At 33.7% G+C, this 13,971-nt stretch overlaps 1 protein-coding gene across 1 annotated transcript in view; it reads right to left on the bottom strand.

Annotated features, from left to right (window-relative positions):
* Positions 1 to 2,086: 2,086 nt before the first annotated feature.
* Positions 2,087 to 13,971, bottom strand: part of LRRIQ3 (leucine rich repeats and IQ motif containing 3) — a 202,775-nt gene continuing 190,890 nt past the window's right edge. Inside the window, exons 7-8 of the mRNA XM_028102548.2 lie at positions 12,728 to 13,454; positions 2,087 to 2,243 (exon numbers count right to left, since the gene is read on the bottom strand). Of these exons, the coding sequence (XP_027958349.2) occupies positions 2,087 to 2,243; positions 12,728 to 13,454 (884 nt within the window). The remainder of the gene's footprint in view (positions 2,244 to 12,727; positions 13,455 to 13,971) is intronic.

The raw sequence follows: 13,971 nt of genomic DNA, 5'->3' as shown, positions 1-13,971 counted from the left end.
ATAAGATGTGCAATAAAAGAAAGAAAGAAAAAATATCTTCTAGACTTTTAATATGGAAAACCATTTGGATGGTTATGAATCTATGGGAGTTTGGGAATATAGGAGAAACAAGATTGGGGATGGAGGAAATAGTAAACAAAAACAGTGAATTCCATTTTAACATATGATTTTAAAAAGTACTTTATGCCTTCAAAGTCTAGCACACATTTGGAAATATAGAAGATATATTAAATCTAAAGACAGAACCTAGAGATACAGATTTTTGATTCTTCAAAACAGTAAGTGGCCTTAAGGTCATTAGATTGACCTGGGATAGAGCTTAAATAGAAAAAGAGAGTTATAAACAAAAAAAGCATTGTGTGTAATATAATATCCGCCTTAGTACAAAGTAATAGAAACACAGAGATGAGTAAAATGTTTTTCCTTTAAGAAGCTCACAGCTGGGTAGATAGAAATAATCAAGGATGTTAATGATAACCAGTTGGGCGATAAAGGTTATAAAAAGATAAATTGTATGGAATGGGAGAATAAAGGAAGGTCAACAAACATTCAATAAAATTACTGATTGAATAAATAAATTATATTTGAATATATCATGCAAAATTCTATTTCTTGATGATATCTGTCTCTCCTCAAATCTTACATAAATAGGTGACAAGTCCTTCTATAGCTACACAGAGAAGACTTCTGCCTCCATTACTACACATTTACCTTTATTAAGTGCTTACTATGTGGAAGATATTGTGTTGCTTTATGAGTTTTTTTCTCAGTTAAGTCTCATAATAATACTATATGACATGTATTATTCTTCTCATTAAATTCCCCAAAGATATGTATCATTTCCAAATATGGAATGGAAAACTAGGGTAGCATAGAGATTATCTAACTTGTCATAGAACCTTTATCTGTCATGCTTTTTACCACCTCACAGTATATCCCTTTGTTTTTTGAAGAATTATTAGAAATACCAATATGACTTACTCAATTAGTTATCTGCAAATGAGCAGGAAACTGAGAGTTGATGCCATGGAATTAAATAGACAGCTATTATTTTACCAAAATTAGGAAAACACTGCAAGCTTTTTTTTAGCAGTCCAGCATAGAAGCACAACTAAATCAGTGCTGTTGGAAAATACTTAATTTTTGAAAATTTACCATAGACATAGTATTAAAGAGAGATTTTGAGTAACATTAGTTACACTGTATTAAGTGAGCATGTCATAATAATAGGCATTTATTTTTCTAGATATAGGAAAAAACTATTGAAAATTAACTTACACCTTACAAAGGAATTTTATATCTTCTTTATATCTCTTTTTTCTAATTTTATACCATGAATACGTATTAAATAGACTTAATACTTATATATACTATTTCTGTATACTTCATAATCAGAATTATATAATTATGTGTCTTCTATCTCTCTCTCTACTCTCTTCCCCCAAATGTATGCAAAAGGCAAATACATCAAAAGTAAATATACAAAAATCTTATAATCTCCCAGGAAGCCAAAAGGAACATTTAATTTCCCTTTTATATTTGACATTTTCTGAATTTTTATAAGAATATAAATCACAGATATAATGGTGAAACTTTTATTTTGAAATAAGAAATTCAGAAATTGTTTTAACAAAATAAACAGGGAATGTAATTAAATATATGAAAGTAGATAATGAAACTAATCAAAGTACACAGTGTCTTAATAAAAGTCAGCAGCTGGGGCAGAAATTACTATAAAGATTGCAAGAGAAACTGAAAATAGCTTTAGGATTGCTATCCTTAGGATATGAAACAATATAAATAATGCCTTTGCATTATTTCCTGCAATAAATGAAATTAGTTTTAAATGTTCCTTGGACATCTGGAAATATAAGGAACCTTTTGGGGGTGCCAAGTTAATTTGATTTAAATTAAATTACGATCAACAAGAGAAACACTTTAATTATTGTTTATATTTTAGAAGATTTATATTCAAATCCATCTTGTTACACAGAGTATTTCTTCTTTCATAGTATTATTTCAAAGTCCTTTAACTAAACATATTAGCCATAATTCAAAATGACCACAGACATAACCTGGCATTGGTTCATTTTGTCACTCCTCTGGGAACTTGAAAGGCTAAATTCATTTTCATAATTGCAGTTTTTGTTTTAGCATCTTGAAATCTTTCACAAGCTTTTTGAAAGGCAATCATATCAAAAACAAATTTTTCTTCACAGTGTTTTTTGTATGTTTCTTGAGCCCTAAGAAGAAAAAAAGGAAAGTAACAGAATGAGATACTTTTAAATAACGAAAACTGTAACAATCATTCAGATTGTTAATGGTAAGTAGATGCTTTTAAAACAGACATACAAATGGGAAAAATTAGAACTTTACTTATTGCATGGAATTTTATTATATCAATAATATCTATAATTTATTTAATAATATTCATATTGGGCTAATATTTCTAAGATTTTTATTGGCTGTAACAGAATTCTCATAAACCCTGGTTTAGATTCCCAAAGAGGCTCCTGGGTAGCTCAGTTGGTTAAGTGTCTGCGTTTGGCTCATTAAACCTGGCAGGGACCTAGGATGGAGCTCTTCATCCCTGTTCAGTGGGGAGTCTGCTTCTCTGTCTCCCTCTGCTCCTCCCCCCTGCTTGTGCACACACACGCTCTCTCTCTCAAATAAGTAAAATCTTTTTTTTTTTTTTAAAGATTGTATTTATTTATTTGACACACAGAGAGCGCACAAGCAGGGGGAGTGGCAGGCAGAGGGAGAGGGAGAAGCAGGCTCCCTGCTGAGCAAGGAGCCCAGAAACTCGGAACTCTATCCCAGGACCCTGGTATCATGACCTGAGTGGAAGGCTGACGCTTAACCAACTGAGTCACACAGGTGTTCCTAAATAAAATCTTAAAAAAAAAAAAATTGCAGAACTTTTATTTAAGCCTCACTAAATCCAAGTTTCTTCTAGGATGCTGTTATGGACTGAACTGTGTCCCCATTTCCAACCCCCAAATTCATGTTGAAGTCCTAAGTTCTAGTACCTTAGAATGTTACTATATTTGGAGATAGGGTCTTTAAGAGGTAATTTTAAATTTTATCATACAGATGGGCCCTAATCCAATATGAGTGGTGTCCTTATTAAAAAGATGAGGAGACAGTAAGGATACGAACACACAGAACAAAGGTCATGTTAGGACAGTGAGAAGGCAGCCAGGGAAAAAGGCCTCAAACCTGAGAAGCCAAATTTGACATACCTTAATCTTGGACTTCTAGCCTCCAAAACTGTGAGAAAATAAATTTATGTTGTTTAAACCACCCAGTCTGTGGTATTTTCTTATGGCAGCCCCAGCCGACTAATATGGACTCTAAGTTAGAGAAAGGTGGACCAGGTTACCCTGTCAAACCTAGAAAATGTCATGGGCCTTAAAGGACTTCACTCATTCATCCTCATTCATTCAACAATTATGTATTATAATGCTCCTAGATGCTGGAACCATAAAGATAAATATGATATAACAATGAGAGGTTTATAGAAAGTAGAGAAATAATGAATATATAAATAAAATATTATAGTGTCATAATGAAAACACTATGTAACAATACAAGGATGGCATAATGAAAAATTAGTAAATATTATCTGAAGAAGAGGGTAAGACAAGAAAGACTTCAGATTTGAAATAATCCTTGAACTCAGTCTTGAAAGATATGTATTTTTCAGGCAGAAAGTGGAAGGGAAGAACATTTTGTTCATGTATGTTTGTTTAAATAGCAGGAACAGCTAAAATAAAGTCAAAGATGAGAGCACGGCTTGGCATGCTCTGAGAAGTGACAACACTCTTAATTTCTGGGACAGTGGAACAGATAACTCTGGAGAAACAGACTTAGAGCAGATCATAGAACACTTGATTTGTATACAGATATACTCAGAAATCTGGACTTGAGGAGTAGAAGAAAGGCCAAAGTCTAGAAAGTCTGCAACTTACTATGTGATTTTGGTTATTTCAGTTCTCTTTACCTTATTTTCTTCATTTTTAAAAAGGGGGATAATCCAACTCATGGGGTTTAGTAAAATACTAAATGAGTTAATACATTTAAAATCCTTAGAACAGTGCCTGACATTTAATAATTCCTTTTACTGGATGGGTAATAGTGTTATTCATCAGGATAAGAAATAAAAGAAGAGCAGCCAGATGAAGAGAAATATTGGAATTCTATTTTGGTAATATTGTGTTTAAGGAGCCTCGCTGTCCATATGGTAATGCTCAGGTAGGTGACTATAGAGAAGCAATGGCTTATGGATAAGAGAAAAGGTAGTAAAGCCATTCTTCTTGGGGTTGAGATGCAGGTCTGCAACTTATTGATTGTGTGATTTGGGACATGTTAATTAAACTCTGTCTGAATCATTTTCTTCATCTATAAGAAGGGACAATCTAACTCATAGGATTTAGTAAGGACTAAATAGCTATTACATTTAAAATCCTTAGAAGGATGCCTGACATTTAATAACCACTCAACTAAAATTAGCTATGAGTATTTTGAGTCTGGATCTCTGGAGAGTAGCTATATCTGGACATGTAGTAGAGTAGAAGTCATGGCAAAAGGGACTTCGCACATGTAATTAATAGTATTAACTAAGTCTAAGAAATGTATTAAAATAGTCCTCATACAGATAACAATTATACACTGTGGACAAAATGTAAAAAACAAACAAACAAAACAAAGAACACAACAAAAAACAACTACGGTGAGTGCTGTGAATTGTGCAAGACTGTTGAATCACAGATCTGTACTTCTGAAACAAATAACGCAACATATTTTAAGAAAAAAGAAAAAGAAGAAGATAACAGGAGAGGAAGAATGAAGGGGAGTAAGTCAGAGGGGGAGACGAACCATGAGAGATGATGGACTCTGAAAAACAAACTGAGGGTTCTAGAGGGGAGGAGGGTAGAGGGATGGGTTAGCCTGGTGATGGGTATTAAAGAGGGCACATTCTGCATGGAGCACTGGGTGTTATGAACAAACAATGAATCATGGAACACTACATCAAAAACGAATGATGTAATATGGTGATTAACAATAAAAAATAAAAAAAATTAATAAGTAAAAATAAAAAAAACCAACAAAAAAACCAAACTATTAAAAAGTATTGAAGAGTGATAAATAATGATCTACTATATTTATACATGCCAGGATCAAAAAATTGGAAAATGAAATTAAGAATGAATTCTATTTACAATAGCATAAAAAAAACAAATACTTAGATGTAAGTTTAACAAAAGATATACAAGGCTTATGAGTGAAAATAATAAATTATTGTTGAAAAATTAAAGAATATCTAAATTAATGCAAAGTTCTACCATTTCAAGGACTGGGAGACAATATTATCAAGATGTTAATTCTCCCCAAATTTATCTATATATTCAATGCAATCCCAATTAATATGCCAAGAGTCTTTTTGGTAGAAATTATCATTTAAGTTTGTTTTACATATATATAATACAGATCAAATTTAAGATTTTAAATGTATTAAATTGGGGGTATTTTGAATTTATTAAAATTTGAATTCTATGGCAATGCAAAGGTCTTATATTAACCAAAGCAATCTTGGGAAAAGAAGAACAAAGTTAGAGTATTTTCCTATCGCTGTGTAACACATTACCATAAATATATTGGCTTACAACAACAACCACCCCTTTATTATTTCATAGTTTTCATGGGTCAAAAGTCCAGGCACAGCTGGATCAGCTGGGTTTACTGCTTGGTTCTCACAAGGCTGAAATAAAGGTGTCAGCCAGGGTTGTGGTTCCTTTTTTTTTTTAAAGATTTATTTATTCATTTTAGAGAGAGAGAGTGCACAAGAGCGGAGAGAAACTTCAGCAGACTCCTCAATGAGCTGGGAGCCTGACACTGGGCTCAATATCAAGGCAGAGATCATGACCTGAGCCAAAACCTAAAGTCAGTCACTCAGCTGACTGCGCCACCCAGGGGACCCAAGGCTGTGATTCTCACCCAGGACATGAGGTCCTCTTTCCCAGATTGTTGGTTGTTGTCAGAATTCATCTCCTTCTCATTCTTTCCACACAGCCTCTTCCATCTTCAAGTCAGCAATGTCATATCAAATCCTCCTACTTTGAATTTCTCTGCCTTTCCTTTCTGTCCCTGCATGTAAAGCCCCATGTGATGCATTGGGCCCACCTGGATAATCCAGGATAATTGCCCTATTTTAAGATCCATGAATTAGTACCCTTAATTACATGTTTAGAGTTCTTGTTGCCATGTATGTACTGTTGTGGGTAAGAGGAAATAGAGTAATCAACTGAGGGAGTAGCTAAACTTGGAGGCCATACAATTAATATTAGTGTAAATTTACAAATTAGTGATTTCTTTTAGCCATTTTAACCTGAGCACAAGAAGTAAAGATAGTAGGATTATTCCAAAGTAGGAGTTGGGGCAGTTAGCATTGTGAAGGCAATGAAAGGAAAGGACTTCAGAGACACTGAATGAAATGCAGAAAAGAATAACTGATATGAAGAACTGTGGAGGACACAGTAGAAATGAAAAGAAATATTTAAGGAAGTTTATTTGAGGGCTGAGTGTCATAATATATTTGAATAATTCATGTAGCGAAAATAAAGGAAGAAAAGAACTGAAAAGATAGAAGATTTTATACATAAATAAGTATACAAGGATTTAAGATTTAAGAGGTAGGGCAATTCCAAGTGATGAGGAGGTCCTTACATGTCTATGAAAATGAGTTTAAAGGTTGTTGAGATCCAAAAATATTAGGCAATTGGGAGGGCTGTTCTTAAGAATTTGGAAGTTCACTCTGATTACAGCTGAAATTGGATGGAGAAAAGCTTTATAAATCAGGATATAAACACCACAGGGAATGAAGAGAGTAGTCTAGGAGGTAAACTGATGACCAGACTAAGGACAAGTAGAAGATGATGTAATTAGATAAAGTGCCTTATGTGCCAGATTTTCCACACTAATTGATAACTCTACTGCAAAATGGACACCCTGCTGTTCTGCCCTGAGAAATTTCATCACTTTTTCAGAGTATGAACAAGAATATTTTGGAAAATTCATGACAAGCTTTTACCTGATATATATGTATTTTTCTCATTTCAAAGTCTCTTTTTTATTCATTCTTAAATACTCTTGTGGGTAGTTTATCAACTTTCTAAACTAGAGCTTTATGGTTCCTCTTTCTTTTTTCATTCTTCTTCATTCCACAGCAGGATCAGGAACTACATTCTCAGTAATGACTTTACTAGCTATTGAGATTCATCAGAATGCTTTTAGGTCAAGTGTTTGATACATTAATGAAGAATCAACCAGGAGAAAAAGAACTGAAAAACTGCTAAGGTCTCTAGAGAGCCTTTACTTTTTTGACTCACTGCTCTTTTCTGCATGTTGATACAAAATCTTTATTTGAAAATATTTATAGTAAAACTCAGTAATGCCTTTTAGGACATATTACCTACATAGCCAGAACACTGCCTTATTCCTGTGTGTTTTCAAGGATATGGATAATATCTTTGAAGCAGCTTGCAAGAGAAGATAATTCAGTTAAGACACATTAGGAAGCTCATTTGACTCTGTATCCTCTACAAATTAATGATGGCCAGACATTCAATTTGCTGTGATAAAACTAAGCTGATTGAATTTCTCTAACATTGATTTGCACTAGATTTGTATTTTGATATACTAGGCTAGCTTTCATTCTCTTTTCCAAAATATATTTGTTGCTAAATTATAGAAAAATTATTTCCAAAAACCACCCACCCATACACACACAGAGTATACATTAAGCAAAATGTTAAATTTTGGAGAAGAAACATATAAAATATTTTTCATACCTAAAAAGATATTATGTAAAGAAACTCAGTAAATAGTTTAAAAATCGTTTGTAACTAGGAAAAGGCAAATGCTTTCTTATTATTTTATACTCTTTTCTAGTACAAACTACTTTCTAATGATAACATTTAAAATTATAAATGATCTATTTATTTTATAACTCAAAGTTGTACCTTTTAATCCCCTTCACCTATTTCACCCATCCCCCCTACCCACTTCCCCTCTGGCAATACAGAGATGAAAATTAAAGCATCAGGAATATAGTCAATACTATTGTAATAATGTTGTATGGTGACAGATGGTAACTACACTTAAAATGGTGAGCACTGAGTAACATGTAGTATTGTCAAATCATTATGTTGTATACCGGAAACTAATGTAATACTGTATGTAAACTATACGTCAGCAATAAATTTTTTTAAATGTAGATGAAATAAGCAGCAATATGGATCTCTAAGTATTTCTAGGCAAGCCTTAAGCATATGTATTTACATTGTTTGGATGGTTAAAATGTCACCGGGATAAAACTGTGACTGGTAAGTTTCAACCTAGTATCAGACAAAATTATGTGAAACAGCTAAAAGAGTAAAAAACAATTACTGGGAATCCTGTCTAGTGGACCCTTCAGAGTTATCTGTGTCTTTCAATCTCTTTGATCTATTTTACAACCCTATATAAACTGAATAAAACTATGAGTAATACAAATGATTCTTGTCTATAAAGTGTAAGTGAATTTTGTCCAATGGAGTTATAATTGATTATCACTGGTGGATAATGACTAAATTTATTTTGGCATTCCTGATTGCCTTTATATATGCATGCTCTTAGAAATGTCATTTGAACAGGGTGCCTGGGTGACTCAGTTGGTTAAGCGACTGCCTTCAGCTCAGATCATGATCCTGGAGTCCCGGGACTGAGTCCCACATCAGGCTCCCTGCTCAGCAGGGAGTCTGCTTCTCCCTCTGACCCTCTTCCCTCTCATGCTATCTCTCATTCTCTCTCTCTCAAATAAATAAATAAAATCTTAAAAAAAAAAAGAAATGTCATTTGAACTGGATCTAACATCTTACTGGTTCCTTAATGAGTTAAATAAAATCTTTGATGTGTCCATTTTATATTTGTATGAGTTACAGTTTTATTTTTAAAGATTTATTTATTTATTTATTTATTTATTTGAGAGAAAGAGAGAGACAGCGAGAGAGGGAACACAAGCAGGGGGAGTGGGAGAGGGAGAAGCAGGCTTCCCGTGGAGCAGGAGCCGATGTGGGGCTCGATCTGAGGACCCTGGGATCATGACCTGAGCCAAAGGCAGACGCTTAAGACTGAGCCACCCAGGCCCCCTGGGATCATGACCTGAGCTGAAGGCAGACGCTTAACGACTGAGCCACCCAGGTGCCCCATGAGTTACAGTTTTATGTTCTAAAAAATATCCTTTGTAAAGAAGTTGTAGTATATATACAATGGAATATTATTTAGCCATAAAAAGAAGGAAATCTCGCTATTTGCAACAACATGGATGGAACTTGAAATCACTATACTAAGTGAAATAAGTCAGACAGAAAGACAAATATTATATGATCTCACCTATATGTGGAATCTAAACAAACTGAACTCACAGATACAGAGAACAAATTGGTGCTTGCCTGAGGTAGGAGATAAGGAGTAGGTAAAATGGGTAAGGAGGTCAAAAGGTACCAAGTTCCATTTATAAAATAAGTAAGTCATGGGATATAATATATAGCATGGTGACTATAGTTAATAACACTGTATTGCATATTAAAATTTGCTGGGAGACTAAATCTTAAAAGTCCTCATCACAAGGAAAATAATTGTAATTATGTGTTGTGACAGATGTTAACTAGACTTACTGTAATTATTTTGCCATATACACAATTATTAAAACATTATCTTGTAGACCTGAAACTAATATAATGTTATATGTCAATTATACCGTCCATAAAAAAATCCTTTGACAACTAATATAGTTTAAATTTATTAAATGTAGCTTAATATATTTTGAGTCAATACTAATTTTCAGAGCCTTTGCACTAAGTTTAGTTTAAAATTTAAAAATCATCATGGAACAATTTTTAAAAATTTTGCATTTGTTTGAGACAGCTTTGTTCCAAGTATATTCTGAGGGTTAGCATTCTGAGACATTTCTTGAAATGAAGGTTCTGTGGTAAAATGCATGTTTAAAATATGTTTTATTTTTTTAGTAGGATTCCTAATGGTCTTAACCATGTGACTGTCCACTGAAATTACAGTCCCTTTCTAAGCTAATTTAATGTTTCTTAAGCAATTGCACTTTCAACTACTCCTCTTCAAAACCCTCTGCTATGAGTAGAGCAATATTCACTACCTCTTTCCTCTCCCCCCAGTGTTACCTATTCTGAGCTCTCCAATTTTGCTCCTCCACTTTGCCAATAATGATTTCCCCTCAGCACTCTGCTTTTCCAAATTCGAATTGACAACTGTAATTTCCCTACTTCTATTTTTTGTAATGCTTCAAGTATATGCTTATATTTGCCACTGAACTGTGAGTTCTTAGAGGATCAAGAATATGTTATTTATTTTTGTATGGGGGTGTTGGGGAGAACCGAAATTAATTGACACTTTGATGTTTAGTTATGCCTTCTCTTTGAAGGTGTCCTAGATTACGTTCATCTATTTATTACCTACCATTTAACTGGAAATTTTAATTTTGTCCCTTGATAGTTCTTGTATTATGTTTGTATTATTATTTAACTCTGGTAGTCTTATTGCGTGGTGACTTATCTCCCACCTAGATTTTCAGTTTATTGGAGTCAAATAATTATGTCCCCATATCACCTGACATCTCCAATAGCTGAAAGTGAATTACTATTTGAATGATTTGAACTGAAGGTGTTCCTCAATAAAAATGCCAATGATAACAGAGAGACAGAAAAAAAAAGTGTAGGAAAAATTTATTATCATGAAATAAGCACTTGTTTTAAGATAGATACCTATTTTAATAACTAGTGAAGCTATTTTCAAAACTTGGTTAATTATATTTTTGTATATATTTAATAATTCTGGTTATATATCTTCACTACACAAACGTTCTGAAAAAATATACATTATTTCTCATTCCTATGGCTTAAGTATTAAGTACACTAATATATATATATTACTAATGTTCATGTTTAAGTACACTAATATATATATTAGTAATATGTATATATGTGTGTGTGTATATATATTATATATATATATATAATTAACCTGCCCCACAGGCTCTAGTATATGACTTAAATGAACTTACATACAACCATTACTAATTCAAAAACTTTTTGTCCTATTTTCCTCCATAAATAATTACTGAATAGATTTTGGAAACTAAGTACTGTACTAGATACTGAAATGAAAAGATAGACCAAATTATTTTATAAAGGACTTTACAAGCTAACCTGATATAGGCTGTCTTGCGATAACTGCTATCAAGTGCTATGTGTGAACTACCGAATGAAAGGGATTAATTCAGACTGGAAGAACAGTTGGTGAAAGGTAAAAAGTACAGGTACCATTTCAGCTGGTTACTAAAGGATGAATATAAAATAAAAATAAAGGATGAATTTTGTCATTGGTTGTACAGTTCATATACTGCATGATGGTGGCAAATAGGGGACAAATAGAAATACAGTCACACTCAGCCAAGCATCAGCCACTCACTAGTGATGTGTCTCCCTGGAGAAATAAATGTTTTGTCCTTCCCATACAGGCACTACCCCCTCACCAATTTGAACACTCCAAATCTTTCTAATTTGCACAATAACAATAGAGGCTTGTGTTGCATAATAATATGTAGATAGTACTAACATTACGGGCTCCTAGTACTCTTTCAAAGTGCATAACGAAGAAAAAGGGGATAGAACCAGTAAGGTCACTGGAATAAGGAACTACAGATCTGGGTAGGGAATTGGGAATAGTTTAGTCTGTATGGAGCAAACAGTGCTGTTATGGGGAAGAGGGAGGGGCTATAGGAGAAAATTTAGTAAGATGAGTCTAGATAAATTGGAACAAAGCATGATGTCTGAAATGCCACTCAGATTTTATTCTGTGGACAATTGCAAAGCACTTAAGTAGAAAGTGACATGATCAGAACTTAATTTTAAAAGAGAGTTGCGGGGGCGGGGGGTGCCTGTATGGTTCAGTCAGTTAAGCCTCTGCCTTAGGCTCAAGTCATGATCTCATGGTCCTGGTCCTGGGGTTGAGCCCCTGGTCAGGCTCCCTGCTCAGCAGGGAGTCTGCTTCTCCCTCTCCCTCTGCCCCCACCCCTTGCTCGTGTTGTCTCTCTCTTTCTCAAATAAATAAAGAAAATATTTTAAAAAAATAAAAGACAGTTGAGGCTTGGCTAGAGAACAGATTTGGGTTGAAGAACGGATGTCTTGAGAATGGAGATGGAACTGTCAATTGGAAGGCTAAAAGGTAAATCTCAGGATGACTGAGAGTCTGCATTAGATTGGGAGAAGTGGGATTGAAAAGGATCAGTTTGAGACTCCTTTTGAGTAAAATGAATAAGGAAACTTATTAGATGTTGGCAATGAGAGAGACTGAGTTGTAAAAGACTGGTTTCTAGCACTGCTCAAGAGCCTAATGATGACTGCCATTTACGATAAGAACAACCATTAATTAAGAAGTAGGTTTTGTTGGATGAGGGTGGAGGTGGGATGAGACAGAGTTGTTTTATTGTCTCATCTTTGGTAATATATTAGAACATTTTTGTCCTTTTTTGTTGTTTCTATTTTTCAAAGAGAATGTTATAAACAAAGTACTGTTTATTAGGTCTCAACACTTAGTATGCTATATTCACATGTTATTGACTTAAAATCTTCTACAATATCAAAACTGTACCTACCTGATTTCCTTCATTTGTTTTAATAAATTCTTTTGATATTTTTCCATTTCTAGTCTTTGCTGAACAATCAGACTTTTCTCTTGTAAGACAGCTTGATTCTTCCTCAATCTGTCCATTTTAGTAATTCCTTTGGACAAAAGAGTGCGCTCATTACTTATATTTTGAATTAATAAACGGTCTTCAGCCTTTTGTTTTTTTTCTGCTAGAAACAGAGCTCTCCTCTCTCTAACTTTGTCGAGGTAATTGAATCTGTCCTGCCAAAGTCGTTGTAAACCATTCTGAATTGTCTCATTATCTTTTGCAATTAGTTTTTGTGCAGCATTTTTTTTCTTACTTAGGTTTTCTCGAACAGTTGAGCGAACTCTTTCTTGGGCACCTTGTGCAGTGGTGATAGCTGTTATTTTTTTTTTATGGCTTTCCTGCTTCTTTTGTTCTGAATAATATTTATCAATATCCCAAAGTGTTTGGAGTTTTATACCAGTTCTGTGTGCTGTAAAAAACTCTTTTCTTACATTACTCTTCAACAGCATGTCTTTTTTTTTAATTGTTGGTTTTTGATGAGTAGTAGGAAATGGCTGAATATATGTAGGAAAATAATCTTCTTTTTCTTTCAATAATGCAGCATACTTCAATGAATCTGAAGTATATATGGGTAGTTTGAACACTGATATCCTAAAACTGGCATCTAATTCTTCATCCTCACTTTCATCTTCAGATTCCTTCTGACCTACATCACACGGAAGACAAATATAATACATTTCACAAGGCTAAGCACAGTTTATTTTCTGCCCCTATTGTTTTGAAAGCTACATTAATAAAGTTGACAAGAACCTGTTACTGACTTTATTAAGAAGCATTTTTCCCAACTGATGTTCTTTTTAAACTTGTGTTTTAACAGTGATTTTGGAGAGGGAAATCACTATTGAAACCATTTAACACAAAAATGCACTGATTCCTGTATTTCCTGCATTATCTCTCACAATCACTTAACTGGCAATGACTCAATAGCAGTATCTTATCTTACACTTCATACTTAATCGCACATATTATTTTTATATTTAGTTATTATTATCTCATATTTGCAAAGGACTTTGTAATCCATTTTACCTTATTTGTCTTAACCGGTAGAAATTAATAGCTGCCATCAAAATTTTTTTTTCTCTTATTGGACACACAAATCCCTCAGCCTCCTTTGCTATTACGTGTAGTGATGAGACTAAGTCCTCTCTAGTAAAGTGTGGACA

The sequence above is a fragment of the Eumetopias jubatus genome, unplaced genomic scaffold (assembly GCF_037043125.1).
Source record: "Eumetopias jubatus isolate StellerSeaLion01/CBP00866 unplaced genomic scaffold, mEumJub1_p1.0 scaffold_4, whole genome shotgun sequence".
NCBI lineage: Eukaryota > Metazoa > Chordata > Mammalia > Carnivora > Otariidae > Eumetopias > Eumetopias jubatus.
The sequence above is the reverse complement of the archived record's forward strand: the minus strand, read 5'-3'. Positions and strand labels throughout refer to the sequence as shown.